A 21,008-nucleotide genomic window follows, 5' to 3' on the forward strand; every position below is an offset into this window, starting at 1 on the left:
GTGAGGAGAAGTGTTAGTTTTTCCTTCTTGGTGCTTACCTGTTGCCATCAACCTGCTGCCTCACCTCTGTGTGTGACAGACCTACCTGAAGGAGATGACCAGGAGTGAAGAGGAGATTCCTCCAGGCATCGCCAACAAGGAGCAGATTATTTTTGGCAACATGCAGGAGATCTACGACTTCCACAACAAGTAAGGCCTGCGCAGCATCTGTGCAGAGCAGCTAGATGTGGGACTTCAGAATCAAAGTTTTCTCTCTGATAGCACATAACTTACCAAGAGCTTCAGGCTTTGGACTTCAGAGGGTTTTTTGAGATAAAAAGTTTTCTGTTCCCTTCCTTTTATGCTCTAAAAACTTCATGGGTATCTTCTTCTTCTTCTCCAATGAACCTTTGAGATTTGATTTCACAGACAGTTCAAGAACTCGCCTCGCTGCCTGGTGGAGGTTTTCTGATTCTAATACTTCTGTACAACATCCGGAAACTTCTGTTGTTCCTGGAGGGAATTTTGTTCTGTCTTTCTGCTCCATTTAGACTTTAGAAAGAGATCTAAGCTCAGATCAATCAACAAACTTTTGCACTATAGAGCTTAAACACAGCATAACATCAGTTTTTTGTCGAAGATCTTTGACATGTTGCAGTGTCAGTGGTGTGAAATGGCTGATCTTCGTTCTGTTCCAGTATTTTCCTGAAGGAGCTGGTGAACTATGAGCAGCTGCCGGAGGATGTGGGCCACTGCTTCGTCACCTGGGTGAGACTCCAGTGTTTCAGGCCTGACGTCTGCCTCCAGTATTTGTCTCGGTTTTAAGCTCTGCCTCATTATTGAAACTGTCCCTTTTCTCAGGCTGATAAGTTCCACATCTATGTGGACTACTGCAAGAACAAACCCGACTCCAGTCAGCTTATCCTGGAGCACGCTGGCAGCTTCTTTGATGTGAGTAAAACCTGGAATAACATTCCAACTCATCCTTGAATTAAATTTGAAATTTGTCAGTGCCTCTGATCCAACTGATCCAGATTCATCCGTTGTTGATATGGTTTGATCGCTTATGATGTTCATTGGACGATTCCAAAGTTCTGGCTGTTGACCTGGTACCATCCTGTCAGTGCGCAGCCCAGTCTGTACTGTTTACAATCACAGTGTTTGGTGTTCTCTTTTTAGGTTTTTGTCTACCTTCATTTTGGTGGGCTTGTTTCATGGTGTACTCTGCTGGTCAGAAGTTCACATATACCTGGGCATGAATGACATATTAGTTTTTGGATTGGATTTTGGGATGGATTGTTTTCAGAGTAATTTGATGACATAACAAACAACTTCAGTTAATTTTAAAAGCAGAAATTCCCCCCAGAAGTTTACATTTAGATCAGACAAGTACAACATTCTCCATACAGCCCCATTAATACTTCTGTTAATGCTCATTAAAAAACTGCTGAGACATCACACACATTTTGCAGACGTTAACAAAAAAATAAATAAATGAAAAGGATAATTCTGTTTAGATATTTAAAACAGAATGTTGACCTGCTTTTATCTTTTTTGATTCCAAACTCAGCTTTGGTTTACATATGGAATCATTCACCTGTTGGAACATCCAAATGTGACCCAAATGTTCACTCAAACTTGCCTGTCCAGGGTGACCCCGCCTCTCGCCCGGAACGTTCGCTAGAGATAGGCACCAGCACCCCTCCTGACCCCTTTAGGGACTAAGTGTTAGAAAATGGATGGATGGTTCACTTAAACTAATACCGCAGATACTGGCATTAATAACTCAAGCTACACTGTTCCACCAATTTGTTTTTTTGTTTTTTATTACTATGACTTGGCTAAATTGAAAAGGCACAACAAAGATAATTTTTATATCATCCAAAGTTTAACTCATGAGGTGTCAGTCAGATTAGTCATGTCAGTGTGCATGAAGGCAAACAAAACAGAATGAAAACAGAAGCGGCATCATACCTGCAGAGGGCAGTAGAGAGAAGGTGAATATTTTTGCTCATCTAGAAACAGGTGAAGTTCAGTCAGGCTGGGTGGAGAACATCAGGCAGCAGCAAGTCTGTCCAGAGATTCCAACTGGATTTAGATCTAGACTTTGACTACTCCGTTTTAACACATAAATATGCTTTGATTTGAACCCTTATATTTTAGCCATATCTATGTGTTTTTGGGCCATGGTGCTGCTGGAAGTTGAACCTTCAACTCAGTCTTGTTTGTTCTCTAACAAACCTCTGAGGCCAGAAACAAAACCAAACTTTTCAGTTGTTTGTCCATCCATGCATCTGTTTCCTTCCACCTCATAATTGTTCTCTGTTTGGTCTCGGTTAGTCAGATAACATTCCACTAAAAGGCACTTAAGTTTGAAAAGTACCAGAGGTAACTATGTTTTAACTAGACATCACAACATTGTGTCAACTTTAGTTCATTCAGATATAGTAGTGTGAAGGAAAACCGTTTTGTAAAACTATTTATGATACTTTGTGTGCATAAACAGGACATTCAGCAGAGACGTGCCCTGGCAAACACACTCAACTCCTACCTCATCAAACCAGTCCAGAGGATCACAAAGTACCAACTTCTGTTAAAGGTACCTGCAGCAGCTGCAGCACAGCCTCACATATTCATGGCTGACACAGACAGACAGCAGAAATGCTCTTCTGTTCACTCGTACCATCCTGTTCCTGCAGGAGCTGCTGTCTTGCTGTGAAGAGGGTAAAGGGGAGATCAAAGACGGCTTGGAGGTGATGCTCAGCGTTCCTAAGAGAGCCAATGACGCCATGCACTTAGCCATGCTGGAGGGTAAGGCTGCTTACGCTCTGTTACTGAGCAGCTTCACAGTAGCTGATTTGATCTGGCAGTCAGGCTCTGCCTCTGTCTCTGCCGCAGGCTTTGAGGAGAACCTGGAGGTTCAGGGTGAGCTGATCCTGCAGGACAGCTTCCAGGTTTGGGACCCGCGCGCACTGATCCGGAAGGGCCGGGACCGACACCTCTTCCTGTTCGAGTTCTCATTGGTCTTCAGCAAAGAGATCAAAGACTCAGCAGGAAGAACCAAGTACCAATACAAGAACAGACTACTGGTGAGCAATGAGTGCAGTTCTATGTTGGACCTGCAGGGGTCACCCTTCCACTATTGATGGATTTGTTCACTCCTCGCTTGTTTCTGTCTTGTTTGCAGACAGCAGAGCTCGGGGTAACCGAGCACATAGAGGGCGACCCGTGTAAATTTGCCCTGTGGGCAGGAAGAACCCCGTCTTCTGATAATAAAACTGTGCTAAAAGTAGGTCAAAATCATTTTAACACCGTAACGCTTTGAGGCATCGTTATGCACCGATTAACACAGAAAACTTGTCTCCTCCAGGCATCCAGCATGGAAGCCAAACAGGAATGGATAAAAAACATCCGTGAGGTGATCCAAGAGAGAATGACTCACCTGAAGGGGGCGCTGAAGGAGCCTCTTCATCTGCCTAAAGCACCTGCACTGACTAAGCCCAGGAACTTCACTAAAAGGTCGGCCAGCAGCTTCATTTCCACCTGAATGACAATGAATAAATGTTTTTGTCCTTACCATGTTATAAAAATATTTAACAAAACAACAATGAAAATCATTATTATTGCATTATAAAAAAGCAGAATCGTAGTTTGGAAAATCAACTTTTAAATGGACTTTCCTTTTTCTACTTAATGCAGCGATGGTCATCACAAACTGCGTTTCCATTCACCATAAAATTGCACAAACTGAAAGTACAAAAATAAATGTTCTTGATGGAAGCATACCAATTTGGGAAAAGCTCTCGCTTTGATAAAATGTTTTTGTTTATTCAGACGTATCAAAATTTCCATATTTTCCAAAACTGCAATGGAAATACTTTTTTGCATCACATGAGTCATGTGATCAACAACAGGATCTTACTAATGGTAGGAAAGACAAAGATGACATGAAAGCAGTTGGAGGATGATGGTGCGGCACGGTTTTTAATCACTTATCATGTGAACAGACTTGTGTGATGGAAACACCATAATTATGAAATTGTGTTTTTTCAATATTGGTGTAATATTGACAAAGTTTTGGGCACATTTGTAATGAAAATATTAATAAATATTGACACATTATAGCCTCAATTCACACCTTACAGGGTCATATGATTTATGCATGTATCCAAAGACTAACACTTGAAAAACTGAAAGATGTTCCTCCTGTTTTCCATTCTGATAATCTCAGTAATGATAATCTGAGTATAAGAATTGGATTATTGTTGTGGTAATAGCAAATAATAGGTTAAGACTAATACATAGGGAACAGATTCTCTGTAATGTGACCTTCTGAAGCCACAGACCTTTAATCCTGACACTTCTGTATGTTTGGCCTCATTCAGGGAGGGAGGGGAAGATGGAGACAGTCAGGGAGACGGCAGCAGCCAACCAGATACCATCTCCATCGCCTCCAGGACATCCCAGAACACCATAGACAGTGACAAGGTAGGAAGCCCAATCTGAGCATGTGCGTAAGGAGTCGTCTGACGAAGGCTGGCTCTGTAACGAGCTGTTGACCCGCAGCTGGGCCTGCACTACAGGGTCTCCTGAGCAGCTACCATGAGCTGCAGCAGGGGCAGAGTGTGTGTCTGTGGTAACAGGACTGTCTGTGCATGGCAGCACAGTGGCTGGGTTCTGGGAGCTGCATGTTTCAAAAGTAGTGAGTAATGTGAATATGAAGAGCGATGAAGACTCTGTTCAGGTTGTGTTCCGGTGTGTGTTCCGCTGACACTGCGTGCCAACCAGCAGCCCACTTCCAAGTAAGAGGTGCATATTGCTGCATTTACACAGTGTGTGCTCAACTTTAATGTAACTAATTTAATCCTTTAAAATTGTTTTGGAATAAAATGTAAAACTTGTTTTGTAGTAAAGCTATATATAATTTTTGAAGGTATTTTAAAAAATCAGAATCATTTGTAATTAGTCTTGAGCTATTTAACAAGGTGTCAACATCCATAAACTGACCAAACGGGTTGTTTGGTCAGTTACCCCAGAACTTTTTCAGAATTTGAAACAGGGCCCTGACCTCTTCTTACTATTACTACTACTACACACACACACACACACCCACACACACAGTCACTGTGGAGTTCTGCTATAATGTGGCCTTTTCACAGTGCAACCCCACGCCTACACACTGTCTTTCCTAAAATGTCAGCAGCCTCCAAGCTGGCATACACACACACACACACACCCACACACACACACCCACACACAAAGAATGGTCCCAGCAGTGCAGCTTGTGTTTTTACTCTCTGTGTCTCAGTGTACAACTGTTCCTTCTGTCCATTTCTACTAAATAGTATTTAGGTCTGATTTGTAGCATGAGACAACTTTCCTCATTGTTGGTGTTTTTATTCGGTAGACGAGTTCATAATAATGGAACTCGTCTACCCCTCTTCCCAGTAGAATAAGGAATTTCTCTGCCACTTTGTGTGGGTGTGTTGTTACTTTACTCTGCTTTATTGTTCTGTGGATTTGGAAAATTCCATCTTCCTATTCTTGGATCCACCTCCGATGTTTTCCTGAAAACCAATTTTGTTCTGAACTTTGTTTACAGAGTTCCTGTTTGATTTTTGCCACCGCAGTCAAAGCTCTGTTTGTAGATGGGTTGTGGTGATACAGTTGTGACCTCTGTTCACTAGCACTACATGCATGATGCTGACTTACTGTTTGGAAGTGGTGGAATGGGAACATTTAAAGCTCCTACTATGTTTTATGCATATGCTCTCAATGACCCTATCATTGGGATTTTCTAATGTCGAATTTGAATCATATTTTCAGGTAAAGATGTAAAGTGTTTGAACTGCATCTTTAATTTGACCTATGACCTAAGACCTATGTTAGTTTTACCTGTGGTTAACTTTCTCATTGAGTTGTGATGCTTTTGTTTTGAAGGGACAATTTCCTGTTTAACTATCAGCACAAAGACAACTTAACAACAATCAAAGGACAGAAGATAAATTGTAACAGAGCTTCTAATATGTATATTATTAGCATCAGCCTTGATAAAGACCAAAGGTATTTTGGCCTAAGTACTTATGATGTACATAAGTACTTGTTTTAAATAATGTGTGATTTAAACTGTGAATTTGATTAAATATATATCAAAACTAAAGTTAATTTGCATTGTAAAGGTAATTTTAAATTAAAATGAATCAGTAATTAATTTTACGCTAAGTACTTTAGCGTATGCTACAACTAGTGGCTTGACTTGAAACAACACTTTGCAATAGTCAATTAAAAGCCTTTCTGTCCAACTTGGATGAATAGAGTCCAGGTCAGAGATGATATCGTTGGTATTTTTTTTAATTAATTGATTTTAGTTACCTCCGTGAAGTTCTCTGAGTGTACAATCTACACATCTGCACCATGTGGTCAGATTTGTGTAATCTGTTGAAATTCCTTCAGATTTTTTTCCGTCTCCATTTAAAACAAAACAAAACAAAAAAAAAACTGTTGGATGAAAAATATTTTGTTAATTTGACCCCTGCTGGGTCTAAGGCCAGTCTGCCTCTTATGTAGTGTTAGTACTTTAATGTGATTGCACTCTTCTGTTTAGCATAATATGATTTAATAGGCATCTGAATAACTCATCAGTAGCTAAAAAAGACAAATATCTTGTTAATTAAATGTAAAATAAAAATTATATGAAAATATGTTTTGACTGATAAAAAATGTTTGGGTGATGGAGGTAGTAAACCTCTTGCTATTTTAGTTTGGGACCTCAAAAAGAACGAGTAGCATTATTTGTATTTGAATGGCTGGTGAGGGTCAGAGACCCAACAGGTGGTGCCGCTGCATGGCAACCTCTCCTCTGTCAGACTGCCCCAGGTCAGCTGTGGCTACTATCCAGTTGCTTGCCTCCAGTAGTTTGCCTACATCAGCATGCAGATCTGTGTGTGAATGGCTGAAAGTAATTCACACACTTTGTCCAAAGGACACCAAAGTCCTTTGGACTTGACAAAGCGTTGTACAGGCCATTGATATCTTTGAGGCTGGATACTTTGTTTGATTTCTGTTGTTCTTGTCTGTTTTCCTTAATTCCCATAAGGATCAGTTCTCTGTGAGTCCAGACCATCGCTACTGTTCTGGACTTTCACCCAATCTACATCTCCCTCTTTCCCAGTTTATGTTTTTGTCGCCTCTCTCAGGCTGCCTGCACATAAACATTGAGGTTCTGCTTTCAGAAACATTCCTTGTGCTTTATGTTCTCTGGTTTCACTTCTCATCTCTCCTCCTCCTATAAAAACAGCCCAGCATCGGCCCAGTCACATGTTCCACTGTCTGCCTTTCCAGGGTGTGTGTGTGTTTAGGGTGAAGCTACTGTTTCTGGTGGTTTTGGATGATGAATGTCTTGTATATGTTTTTCTCTTTTTATTTTTTCTCATCTCCTTCACTTATCCTTTTGGCTTAAGATTATAATAATAATACATTTTATTTGTAGGTGCCTTTCTTACAAAGATTAACATAAAAACAGGCATAATATTAAAATGCACAGTAAAATTAAGCTGATAGGTCTTTAACTGTACTGTCTACAACATTTTCTGTCCAATCAGCACATTTTAATTTATGCGCCACTTAAACTGATACCTTTGATAGGATGGCTGATTTGATTAAGAGCAGTAAAGCAAAATCATGTCACTAGAACAGTGATATGGTGTGATTTATAAAATGAATCACATCACATAAAATGAATCACATTTTATGTGATTCATAAAATGAATCACACCACATGTCTGTAGTGCTGAACGTGTCTGTTCAGCAGGACAGACACTGGGCAGAGAAATCATGGTAGATTCACTTGTTTGGCCTGTTGGTCTGGACTGTAGTAAGTCGACATTAAATCCCTGTTGGTGTACTCGCTGAACATGCTGTTTAAATGTGAGTCCATCTCAGACAATCCACTGCTGACACAAGCAGAACAGTGAAAGTACAGATGGGATATTTCAACTAGTAAGGAGCAAAATTTTTACTTAAGCTGTATGCTGGACTTCTTTGCTTAGCAACAGAAGTTTATGACGATGTTTTTGTTCTCACTTGCAGAACACATAAACATGAGTTGTCTTTTGCCTCCAGCAAGTTGCACTAGCACCTAACATTAAGTAAGCTACCATTTTGCTGCATGTATGTAGTCTTTAATAGTCAGATTCATTATTAACAGCTTGATGTTTTAGGTTACTAAAACTGTGGCTGAGGGTTGTGCTATGTATGGCAGGACAACTAAAGGCTGGTATGTTCTCCACTAGAGGAGAGAAATTAATTTTCCCCCAGAGCTAGAAGAGCAAAAAGACACCATTCTGGTCTTGCAGCCCCAGTTTGGTACTTCCTGCAACTTGTTTTAGACACACTTTTGGGCAGAACAATTTTTCTTGCATAGTGTTTAAAAATCAATATAGCTGCAATGGGAAGGAAATGGGAAAACTTCAAGAACTCTTGTTAAAGCTGCAGTAATTTTTTTAAATTTATTTGTCAATCATTCTTGTGTATAGTACGTGTGGTGCAGCTATACTAACATACCAACATTCAAGGAAAACTGTTTATCCGCCATCATCCATGGCCATGCCACCTGGCCTGAGCATCTACTGTAACCTCTGCTGTCAGGAAGCAGCTGTAGAGCAGCTGAGAGCAAGGGGACGGAGTTGAGATGGATTTGAGCAGCACATACATGAGTGTAATTAACTGCACTAAGACTCTCCTTTTTGCTCTGTCTCTAACCTGGAGTGGGGAATTTCTGCAGATGGCAGTTGCACCACAGGGAGGTGGTAGGGATTTTTTTTTTTTCACAAATTATCGATCTCACATTACACTGTTACAAAGTCATGACAGTGTTTTTATTTTTTATAAGAGTTACATACTGCAGCTTTAAATGAGAAATGCCCTGGCCAGAAAGAGAAGTTTGATCTTGCTACCTCAAGTAGAATAACTAATTTCTCTGTTCTTCCATGCTGTTTCGGCCTTGGTGTCATCCCAACAGTGAACTGAGGTACAATTTCCTTCAAAACTTCACAAAAACAATCTTAATCATTTAAGCACTACTCTGAATTACATTTTAAAGCTGATTGAAATAGTTTACAGTGTCCTCTCCACTCATAAACCACAACAGTGTGAGTGTTGTGTGCATTGTGTGCAGTGCCTGAGACATCGCTTAATAAAGAGCAGCTGTTTAGTTCGTTACTGTTTTTATTGCCACTTGTAAAAACAATACAAGGAGAACTGTGTAATTTCCTGCAGAAATTAGGCAGGTATACATTTGTTGGTTTGATATCCAGTAGTTGTTGGATTCCCTGTAAATACTTCTGAAATTAACCTGATTGATTCCAAAACTCCTAATGTGACCTTTATTAAATCTGTCTCAGTGGCAATAGCTTTATTTCATTGGAAATCCAAATACTATCCTAACAATTTGCAGACAGAAGTTATTGATTTCAGTATTAATATAATGTCTTAATATATATTATATTATACACATGGACTCATCAGGATGACACATAAGATCTAAAGACAGACAGTGCTGTAGGTTCCTAAATAATGAAGCCATAAGCTTGACGCTCTCCGTCTTTCCCATTCAGTCCACTTGATGACGAAACGACAAAAAAAACAGACTGGATCCTCTTGATAAAGTTAAACGGTTTACTTCAGAAATAAAAACGGTACAAATGTTACTTTTCTACAAAATAATAAAGAGTAAACAAGATGGTCTAAAGCAGGGGTCTCAAACTCCAGTCCTCAAGGGCTGCAGTCCTGCAACTTTTAGATGTGCCTCTGCTGCACCACACCTGAACAGAATAATTAGGTCATTAAGGCTCTGGAGAACTGATCTACACAAGGAGGAGGTTATTAAGTCATTTCATTCCAGTGTTTTGTACCTGTGGCACATCTAAAAACTGCAGGACTGCGGCCCTCGAGGCCTGGAGTTTGAGACCCCTGGTCTAAAGAGAGAGGTCAAAAAAGTGTGGCTCCACTCCAACTGCCCAACTAACTCTCCCTAGCCACACCCTAAAATCCTTAACTTTTTAAAAATTTTTATGAAAATTTAAAAAAGGCTTTAGTATAGTCCAATATAACAAATTCATATGCATTGGAGATTTAACTAGTAATCATTTTTATCCAAATAAACGAATTATTATAAGAGATATAAACATAATTTATCCTAAAGGTCTGAATAAACAAAACTGAATTTAGGCTTCTACAAGTGCAAATACGTCTTTTGGAAGCTCATATGTTCCTGGGTGAGATAATAAAAAGCACAAAAAAAAATTCTCTCAAAATTCTATACAGGTTAGAAAAATATGTAATATTAAAATAGTAATATTAGTTGTATTTTTTCTATATATTAACAAAACGTTGATATATTTATATGTAAATGTGGGAATGTGGTGCCCAAGCTGAAGAGGTTCTCTGTTCCTTTGACTTGCTAGTTCTGTGTTGACCCTTAAGAAGCTGACAAGGTCCAGCCAGACGGCAGTGCAACCATGTATAGTGCAAACAAAAGATTAGTCTTGGAATTGTTGACACATCTGTCATAATCATTATGAAAATCTCTGCTGAAATGAACACATTTCAGACTCCAGCCACTGCTGACCTTCAGGTTAACCTAAAATACAGTAATGGTTCTTTCCTTGTTAAAAATTATCATCATTCACAAAAATAAGTACAGAAAAACAACACAGTTCTCTCGGCATCCCATGAAAATGCTGCTACATTTGTTAAACTTTACAAAAGTCTTTCTATAAAAATGGAATGGATGGAATTGATTGGAGTCAAAATATCACAGTTTTCAAATCTGGAGGACAAACTTCAGATTTTGCTCTCTCTGTTTTAGAACATAAGCAGATGTTGATGCATAGTAAACCAGCAAAAAAATAAAGGGTGAGGTAAAAAACATAAAAACTAAAATTATTACTTTGCAATAATTTTTTATAGCTTTTTTTTTTTACCCATATGCCCCCTTACATTCTTATGTAGGTCTAATTCTGGGTGTTGTACCCTGTATATTGACTCCATTGCTGCTCTTCTCCAGGTAGACAAAAAGGAAGGCAGTTTATTTATTCATGAATCTGATTTCTGCGTGGTAATGTTTGGGTCGATCCTGAAGATAGACGTGGAATTGTTCAGCTCTTGTAAATGTCATTAAAAATAACTGTGTTATGAGAGTTTGTGACCTAAAGTTCTTTTTTTCCTTCTTTACTCTATCTGCTGATTTTAGCTGAAGCTTTAGTCAATTCACATTAACAAGTTGTTCAGTGTAAACATGATGAAGCTGTAATCATGAAGGACTCACACCAACCACTGAGTTGGACTTTGCTGTACTTCAGCTCTGTGATTCTTTGCTGATGTTCTACCGCAGCCTTCACCTCCTCCGTATGACTGGATTCTCTTTCCTGTGACGTGTTCCAGTGTAATGAGGCGGCTGTGGCTCAGCCTGTGGTCTGCGTTATTTAAAGCATCGTTCCAGTGGCTGTAAGCTTGGCAGTCTTCATGGCTCCTCTGCCACCAGTACTGCACTCTGGATGCTTATTTAGCTCCTGCCTTTTTTATGAGCCACGCTCTATAAATCTTAGCCACTGTGTGGAACAGGAGCCCACCAGTGTCTGGACCACCGTAGTACAGAAAAACAATATGTATTTATGTAACGTTTTTTTTTAAATGTACCATAACGAAAAAGCCTAAAAAAAATAAATTAAAACCCAATACCACTTGTATACCTTGTGTAAGTGGATGGGACATTCAAGACATCACTCATGAACGGCACAGTGTATCACTATGTAACGGGATTAAAACTTCCATCTTTATTTCCTTCAAACTTAGATTAAAAATCTGGAACGAATTTAAGTTTGGAATGTTGAAGTTTGGAAAAACTTCAACATTCCTGAAAAATAAGTTTGAAAATAGGGAATGATGTTATTGTTTTCACCCAGAATCAATCAATACTGATTATTTGTGTGCTTTGTCAAGAAAATCCAAGCTCATCCCACTTCCCCATGCTGGAGATTTTAGTTTAACAGTAATAATAAATAAAGTTATCTTTAAAATGAATCACTCAAGTGACATCTAGGCCCAACAGTATACTTAGGTGTCAATAAAATAAATCTGGTTGTGTGTGTTGTTTTTGTCTAAAGCAAACTTTGCTTTAATTCTACTTTTTTCTATCTAATCATAAGAAATCATAGTCAGTCAGAGAGAGTCATTAAACAGGAAAAGCAGGTTTCCTGGAAAAAGAGGAAGTTTCCAGCCTGCAGATTTATAAAAATAGCTGAGACTATTACTTATTTTAAAACATGAAAGTTTTAAAGAATGAAATCTAAACATTATTAGTAATTGGATAAGATTCAAAGTAAATTAATATAAACTTATATTAATATTGGTTTACTTGTAATAATACTTACACTTATATTTGTGGGAACACTTACAAGAAAAACAAGTAACTGTAACTTTGGCATCAAATAATTAGAATCATGGATTATTCTTGGTTTCTTTTCAGAAAAACATCTGTAATAACTCACATTAGGATTATAATAAGGATAATTAATAAGTTATGGTTATAAAATCATAAAGGAATGATAGATCAGAGAAGCTGAAGAAAATAAATGTGATATAAGTTATGGTTATAAAATTATAAATGAATGCTAAATCAGAGAAGCTAAAGAAAATAAATGTGATAAATGTGATTTTGACATTGAACTTGAAATGGTGTAAAAAAGGTGTAACTGCAATTAAACATCACTGATATGTTGGAGGTAGAGAGTAGGTGAAAGGTTGTGCAGGCAGCAGACACAGGAGGTTGAGCAACCCTGAGACATTAGCACAGACATCAGGACATAATGTCTGAAGGACAGTGATGGATGTGAGGTCATCTGTCTAAGCAGACAGCCAATGAAAACGCACCAAAAGGGTGGATAAACCCTATAAAAGGTGGGTGCAAAAGAGGAACCTTTCGTTGGATCCTCCGGGCAGCTTCGAGCCAAGAGATGGACAAAGAACTCTGCAGCTGAAGAAGAGCCGGGGCCACAGAGCCGAAGACTGTCCTGCCATGAGGACCAACCCGTCAGGCCCACAACTTGTGGCTTCGAATCGCACTTCTCTCATCAGCTGGGTTCAGACCCCAAAGACAAAGATGAAGACAAAGGCAAAGACAAAGAAGAAGAACTGGTGCCTTTTTTCCTGCCAGCACCAAGTCCTGTGTGACCTCACCATCCATGCGGAAAAGAAGCTCATCAGACCTACAGAGATTCCTGCCTTCGCCGATCAACATCTTCCTCCTGCTGCAGCACCTTCTTCATCGTCGTGCCAGGTCTGGGGTTCGAAACGCCAAACTCCGTCCGTCTCTCTCAAAGGTTCCCTTTTTTAGTTCTCAGTGTCAGCAGTAGGGAAAGATAGACTAGATGATTGATTTTACTTATTTGATTATTTCTGCTACTGAATTATGCTGTACTGACCCTTGCAAAAATGCCTTACTAATAAAATATTTAGCATAAAGAAAATCTAAAAGATGTTGTGGACATTCAGTTAATGAGTCACCTTAAAGTTCTTTGATGGTTGTAAAATAGCTGTGATGTTTGATTCTGGAGAGGAAAAAGTTTAAAATGTTTTTAGGTTGCTGGTAGCCCAAATTTAAAACGTCATCCTTGGGACTCGCCCGAGTCACTAAAACCTACCTGGTTCAATAACAAATGCAAGTTGTAAAATAGAGAACGAGCGACCGTTAACAGGTGTGCTCTGTGAAACTAGTTGGCTGTAGGCTGCTCAGTCTGGCTAATTCACAGGGGGAAGAAGGGTGGGACACCTGGATGTAGGCCGTCAGATAACCAGGCGAATCGTTTCTCGAAACCAGCTTAAACAGAGTTTACTTCAGTTCTGGACAGGGTAAATCCCAGCAGATTTAGGAAACTCAATTAACCCGTTAGAAGGAGAGCTGGTAGCACATCTCCCCTCTCAGAAGAGGAAGCAGAGAGTGAGAGAGTAGAGACAGAAAGGAGGGAGGGGGTGTTGCGCAACAACAGCTTGATGCACTTTTTTCAAATACAATGAAGTCTAAAGATTGGATTATGCAAATACTTACATACTGTACATCATAAAGTAATGAATGATGCAAGAGCATAAACATGTAGTTGAAAGAATGACAGAGGACAGTGGCTGGTTTTCAGGTCTTTGCTGAGGTAAATAAGATTGGTGGATAACATCAGCTTCAAGCTTCTGCTGATCACGTTCTCCCAACATGAAGGATATTGGAGCCGATTTATTAGTGCATCTCTAATTGAAAGGACTTTCTAAGGTCTTTAGACCTCAGTGAGCCCTAGTGAGAATCATTATCTTCAAATGGAGAAGACATAGAACAGTGATGGATTGTCTCAGGAGTGGACTCCTTCCAAAGTTACTTAAAGCACATCACCAACTCACCCCTGAGGTCAGAACAGAACCCAGAACACCTAAAACTCTGCAGATGTTAAAATCGATGACGGTCGTTAATATCGATGCATCGTGACATAGCTGACCCCCAAAGCTGCTGTTCAGCTCCTGAACAGAAATGCATCTTGCACCTTCACAAACCCATGAGAGTCAATCAGCCCTCATGGACTGACTTGTTTTAATTATTATTTTTTTGCTTCTTAAAGTAGAAAGACTTCGTGCAGGATGAATGCAACAAAAGCTATTTTCTGTAAGAATTTCTCCTGTACATAAGCGAGAACTGTTCTATAATTTGATGTTCCAGTGAGCTGTTTGGTAAAGAAAATGGCCTTTCTTGGTGCTGCAGCGTGCCGATTAGATTCTGCTACACAGGCAGCAATTGTTGACATGCATGTTCTCATGAATCAGATTCATTGAGCTCAAAGTGAAGCTGTACTGTAACCATCTGCTACTCGTATGACTTTTTTGCCCTTCCCATTTCCACACACACATACACTTATTTTGCTGTCAGTAGAAAGCGTTTTAGTGCCTCAGTCGCTTCTATGTAGTGGGAGAAATGTGAACACATTGACGCACATGTACACACAGCTAGTAGAATAGTGTCATCAAACACAAAGCAACGGCTGTTTGTTCAGGCTGAGGCAGAGGGTGCATGAGGGCGTGTTGGCGTGTGTGTGTGTGTGTGGCAGAGACAGAACGAAGAGAGCTGTCAGAGGGACAGAGCGACAGAGAGGCGGAAGAGAAGAGGCCAACATGCCAAAGTGGATGAGCTTTAAGTTGTTCAAGGAGAGCAGCAGAGTGAGTACAAACTGCTGGACTGAACTCAAACTAAACAAACGAGCTGCTGCTGTTTTTTTCTGCTTTAATGTCAAACTGTTCTTCTGGGAGAAGCTGTATAGAAACTAAACTGTGTTTAAATGATACAGCTGTGCATTGTGATTTTCTGTTTCCAGCAGGACTGGTCTCCTACAGATAGAAACAGTTTTTAATGCTTTTTGTCTTGTAGGAAAGAACTTTAAGCTCCTCTTTCTTACACCAGTTGTTTGACCAGGCTGATCCACTGATGTACGCCTTGACAGTTTTTCCTCTCCTGAATGTGTCTCTAGTCCTCTTTGCACAGAGAACATTCCACATAGTCTTTGACTTTTTCTGAAGATGACTTACGGTTTTCACTTTTCTATTATTCTGCCACAGTTGAGATTGTAAACGACGTTGAAATGATTGCATATCATTATTTTAGTTTTATGTTTTTATAGTAAAAGACATTTTAGGTTTCTTTTTGAGGTCCTTCCATGTCTATAATATTGAGTTTTCCATTTGCTTAAGTCCAGCTTTGCTATAGCAGAGTAGATTAATACTTAAAGTGTGTGTGTGTGTGTGTGTGTGTGGGTGTGGGGGGGTGTGTGTGGGTGTGTGTGTGTAGGCAGCAGGCGGGAGGGCAGGCAGACATGAAATAGGTCATTAGTTAAACTCAGACAGGATAAATGAAATGTGAGCATCTAAACCTGGTGGATGCTACAGAACAGATTCAAATACAAACGTTGTTCCTTTTTCACTAACTTTAGTAAATGTCTTTTTCTAAGAACCCTAATGCTAGTTTTATTAGGATGATTTGAAATGTGCAAAATGTATACAGTCAGTATGTAAGAAGATGGAGCATCTCCAGTGCCTTGAACAGCTTTTTATACCCCTCAACCTACAAACTTAATTGTGTTTTGATTGTAGTTGAAGTGATATGCCAACACAAAGTGGCTTATAACTGTACTGAAAGGAAGAAAATACACGACTTTCAATCATTTAAATAAATAAATAAACTCAAAGTGTGACATGTACTATGGTAAATGCCCTTTAATCTGGTACACTTACAGAAAGTCTAGTGCAACCAGTTATCTTTAGCCTGGCCATTGCCTTCCTTGACAATTCTACTTTTCATCTCCCTTCATTGCTCCATTTGGGATTTCTATTTTTCTTTCAGCTGGGCTAATCAGTGAACAGAAGAATAAGTTTTGAACGATGACATTAATTTTCTGCTCTGTTTTTGAATTGTTGTCAGCAAGTTGTTTCAGTAATAGCAGTGGAGGTAGTGAAGGAAGCCGTTCAGTCCGTGTTGGCCACAATATTGAGCAATTTAAAATTGGAGCAAGTACAATGTATAAGACCTTTTGTCATTGGCAAAGATGTCATAGCCCTACTCCCCAAGGTGCTGTTTACAGTGCACACAATGTCTAGTAAGCTTCATTGAGCTGTCGTACGTCATTACCAAAACATCCAATAGTTTCAAACTTCACCAGAGTTCATCCCTTAAGTTAACAATTACTCGAAGGTTCAAAATTAGTCGAAGGTTCAGAATCTCTGTATGAACCAAAGTGTAAAACAATTGACTGTTTTTTTAACTTCAAAAGTCATCTAATCTATTCAGTCCATCCTCTTGAAATGGAAAACAATTGAAACATGGACATCCATCAGAAATGATAGGCTCAGATGGAGGGATCTGTCAGCAGGATTTTTTCCTCCCACTTCACAACTATGCAGTACTTCGTATGGGTCTAACCTATAAAACCCTAATGAATGCAGTGAAGCTTGAGCTTGTAATGTGAAAAGGTTCAAAGGTTATGAATACTTATCTAAGACCTGTATATAATCCATCAAGCTGCTGTTTCATTCACACTGCTAGTGTGCTAGTGTTGTTTGACCTCAACACCTAGTGTCTGAAACATGAGTTTTAAAATCAATTCACAGATATTGTTGTATCGGTTTTCATATTTTCACGTTTTGTTTGCTTTAAAAAAAAATTAGCCCTTTGACTCATACAGGAAAGGTGTGGAAACGTTTTTCTTCATGGATGTTTGTTTTATGTTTTTCTTTTTATTCTACTTTTCACACAGTACAGAAACCTGGAAATAGCTTTGAATAGATTAATTTTCCTGAGCTGTGAAAGCTGTGAAAGCTGTACATTCATTCGAGTGTTGGAACATGTACCCGGTCCCTCACCCCCATCTTATAAGCCATCAGCTTCTTCACCTTGGTCTTTTTATTGTTTATGACATGCTTCTACCCAGGCTCCACCCCTGTATTAATGCTACTTGTTGCTTTCTGTCAAACAAGATGTGAGAATAAATGGATTCTTCTAGCAATAATAAATCACCTCATTAACTGGATTGAAGTTTGTCCATGTCAGGACATGAAACCGATGCATTTAATACCCAGAACTTTGCACAGAAGCACACTCATCATGTTGATGTGCATAAGCACATCAATGTGAAGCATTTTCTATTAAGATTTTTATTACAAATGGTCTGTATGATCAGCTGACTGTCAGATTTATAATAAAAACACATGAGAACTGTGGATCATCATGCTGAAATAAGAGAAGCTCAGTCGACTTCCGTGCCAAACCCTTTAGAGAGTCCGACCCTCAATGTGAAACACTTTATCAGCCCTGCATAGTTCCACTCCACACGCCCTTTGGTTTTATGATGCCGCTTTAAAACTGATGTGCAATATTATATAATCTGTGATATGTGGCAGATCAGAGGCGGTTTAGAGAGGGGCTCGTCTCTGCAGGTTGATAAGAGCTGAAACAGGCTTTAAAATTCAGAGTTATAGACACTCTAATCACGGCATCTCTGAATGTTTATTTCCACCATGCTGGTGTACATGTGACTGCAAACACATGGAGGGTAAAGTAAAGCTGCTGGCATGTTGGCACTGTTTGTTCTTGGTTCTGTACTGACTTCACCCCAACAGGTCCAATATGGAGCTGTAGACAATCAGCTTAACTCAGTTCACCACCGAAATGTCCAAACAGAACCTGGTGATTGGATGTACAGTATATTTTCACTTCAGTACCTGGGGGGATTGTTCCATGCCTTTCTGTCCAGTTTTAAAGTGTATGGTGAACATCCAAATGTAGGCATGTTTTACATTCAACATCTTTGTATATGACTTACCTAGATGGCTGTTCTTAGCATCATTGACATGGTATTACATCTTAAATGAATCAACTTGGAGCTTTAATTGCTTTAGTAGACTGTCACTCTTCATGCTTTGTGATTTTGGTTATCCGAAGTCGGTATACGAATGATGCCTCCAGAGAATGTAAAAATCCCACCATGTCAGTAAGTACGGTCACCCTCTGCTGGGTGTTGGTTCTTATTCCTCACATTGACTAGAAACCTGAAGCTGCTGGAGCACTGAATTATTCTCAGAAACTTCAAACAGTGCGAGCATGTGTGTGTGTTTGTGTGGGTTAGAGAGGTCATATGACAGCTGGTAGATGGTTTTTATTAACATTCACTAAAGCTCTTTGTTTTCATCTTTGGTGAACCTTGTTTTTCATATCTTCACTGTAATATAAGCCAATAATACTGATTTGATTTAGTAGAAACCTATTCAGTTAGCTGCGCTAATGTCAATTAGGATCCAGCTCATCTTGTGTCTAAATGCATACATACTTAATCAAATTCTGGCCCAAGTCTAATTCTTTGTGTCATTCAGGATCAGTGTAACTAAATTTGGTAAGTTGGTCTTTCTGGAATGCTTCTATTAAACTCCGAACCCAAACTGGGAGCAGGGTTTCCCAAGCCATAAGTTTATACTTGAGGCATTGAAACAGGCTCAAGCCCAAGGGTGTGAGTCCCACCGTCTGATTTAATCCCCCAGATGGTGGGATTAAATGTTAAAGTTCCAATTCTACTGTCTGTGTCAAAAAGTAAGCATTCATGAGGATCCTGTGAATGTCTGGGATGCCCTAAGCAACTGCTTAGTTGGCGCATACTTTAGGTCATCTTTGAATGTGACCAGCATTACACATTCAGTTCGAAGATCCATTGATTTGACTGAAGTGCAAAACATTTATTTTTAATCTTTTTGTGCTTGCCTTTTTAAAAAATGTTAGAATATAGTTGTGTGTTTGGGTATTGTCAACAGTGTCTTCCAACAACATACACCATAATTGCCTAATAATCTTTTAACATTTTTTGATGCAAAAAAGCTCAGCTAATTATCTGGGGGAAACACTGAGGAGCATCTTCCAGTAAGTAGGAATCTCTGTTTCAAGAACTTTGTCTTTTGCAAACAACATAACGTCCTGCACAAACTCGGGAGTTAAATAAAAACAAACTAAACATTCTTGAACCAAAGGAGGTGTAGAGTAGAAATGAGTGTGAGACTGTTATCTAAAACTGATGTAAATTTGGACATGAAAATAATCACAAGATCCATGTCTGACATATAAAACCATGTGTAGTGTTGATAGATGTGGAAGATGGAGACGTCAGTAAATTGAAGACCACTCTCCACTAATTCCTAGATTCAGTTGCCTCACCAACTGATGAATGAACGAAAGGTTAAAAATTACAACGTTCTTTAAAGCTTTAGTGGCTGCACCACAACATAGGATTATTGGCTCAATAAATGGCACTAAGATAGGACACAGTTCCACATATCTTTGCAAAATCTTGAGTAATGATCATATTTTAGATGCGATGGAGGAGTTTTGAGATTGGCCTGTAATTCTGCAGCAGTGATTTGTCCAGATTGTTCTTTTTATCAGTGGTTTGATAACTGGTGTTTTTAAGACCTGGGGAAAAACACCTGATGACAAGAATGAGTTTACTATTTGAATCAGAGCTGATGCAATGACAGGCTGAACTTCCTGGAGTGTTGTGGGTATGATATCAAGGCAGCAATAAGAGGAGCTTAATTGATTTATATTTTCTTCTAAGCTTTTATAGTTGAGTACTTAAAATTTAATCTTTTTTTGTTGTTATGTTTGTGCCTAGCATTGATATTGGATTTACCGTAGTCTAGATGTGCAGTTTAATCTAATTAAAAAATATATTCTCAGCAGAAAAGTTGTCAAATTAATTGCAGGCTGTGTTAGAGTGGAGTTCGGGTCGTTCAGTCACATGAGTCAGCTGTGGCTTTATTGTTTTTCTTTGATTTCTGCAAAGAATGTTTCCCTTGCATGTGTTAGTGTTGAGTGATATATAGATTTCTTTATAGATTTCATAATAAACGTGATGTTGAGTTTTACACCATTCATGTTCGGCACTACGACAAATTTTTCTTGCAGATCTGCTTGCACACATCTCCATGGAGACTTGTTCCTGTCAGAAACGACCTTCACTTCAATGGAATCAATGATATCTAAAATTTTAGAATGGAAGTTATCTACTAGCACATCGATTGGGTAAGCGTAGCGGTGAGGTGAAAGAGTAAATATAATAAGTTTTTAGTTTTCAGCTCACATATCTTACCAGAGTTACTGACCTCACTTCAATGCAAACTAAATGGGTTACAACCGAAAATTGTTTGAGATTAATAGGACATTAAGCAATCTAAGGCCCGTTCACCACACCAGAATAGCTATTAAAAATAAATTCCATCAGTAAATGACACTGATGTTATACAGGTTGTCATCACTGTGCTGTCTTCTACTGAAGCATGTGACCATCACAAGCTTTCATGTGCACACACGTTTGGAGTGCGCAGAGGAGGGTCATATGACAAGACGGCAGAGTGTAATCCCCACTCTCTCAAACAAAGCAGGCTGGTCTGAACAGACTGAAAACATG

General features: G+C 39.2%; 1 protein-coding gene across 3 annotated transcripts in view; it reads left to right on the plus strand.

Annotated features, from left to right (window-relative positions):
• Positions 1 to 21,008, plus strand: part of kalrna (kalirin RhoGEF kinase a) — a 152,300-nt gene that overhangs the window by 80,734 nt on the left and 50,558 nt on the right. For all 3 annotated transcript variants that reach the window (XM_032566779.1, XM_032566780.1, XM_032566781.1), the window contains exons 30-38: positions 80 to 189; positions 678 to 747; positions 841 to 930; positions 2,486 to 2,578; positions 2,679 to 2,790; positions 2,878 to 3,068; positions 3,167 to 3,268; positions 3,350 to 3,498; positions 4,365 to 4,467. In XM_032566779.1, the coding sequence (XP_032422670.1) occupies positions 80 to 189; positions 678 to 747; positions 841 to 930; positions 2,486 to 2,578; positions 2,679 to 2,790; positions 2,878 to 3,068; positions 3,167 to 3,268; positions 3,350 to 3,498; positions 4,365 to 4,467 (1,020 nt within the window). The remainder of the gene's footprint in view (positions 1 to 79; positions 190 to 677; positions 748 to 840; positions 931 to 2,485; positions 2,579 to 2,678; positions 2,791 to 2,877; positions 3,069 to 3,166; positions 3,269 to 3,349; positions 3,499 to 4,364; positions 4,468 to 21,008) is intronic.

The sequence above is a fragment of the Xiphophorus hellerii genome, chromosome 7 (assembly GCF_003331165.1).
Source record: "Xiphophorus hellerii strain 12219 chromosome 7, Xiphophorus_hellerii-4.1, whole genome shotgun sequence".
In the NCBI taxonomy this organism is placed as follows: domain Eukaryota; kingdom Metazoa; phylum Chordata; class Actinopteri; order Cyprinodontiformes; family Poeciliidae; genus Xiphophorus; species Xiphophorus hellerii.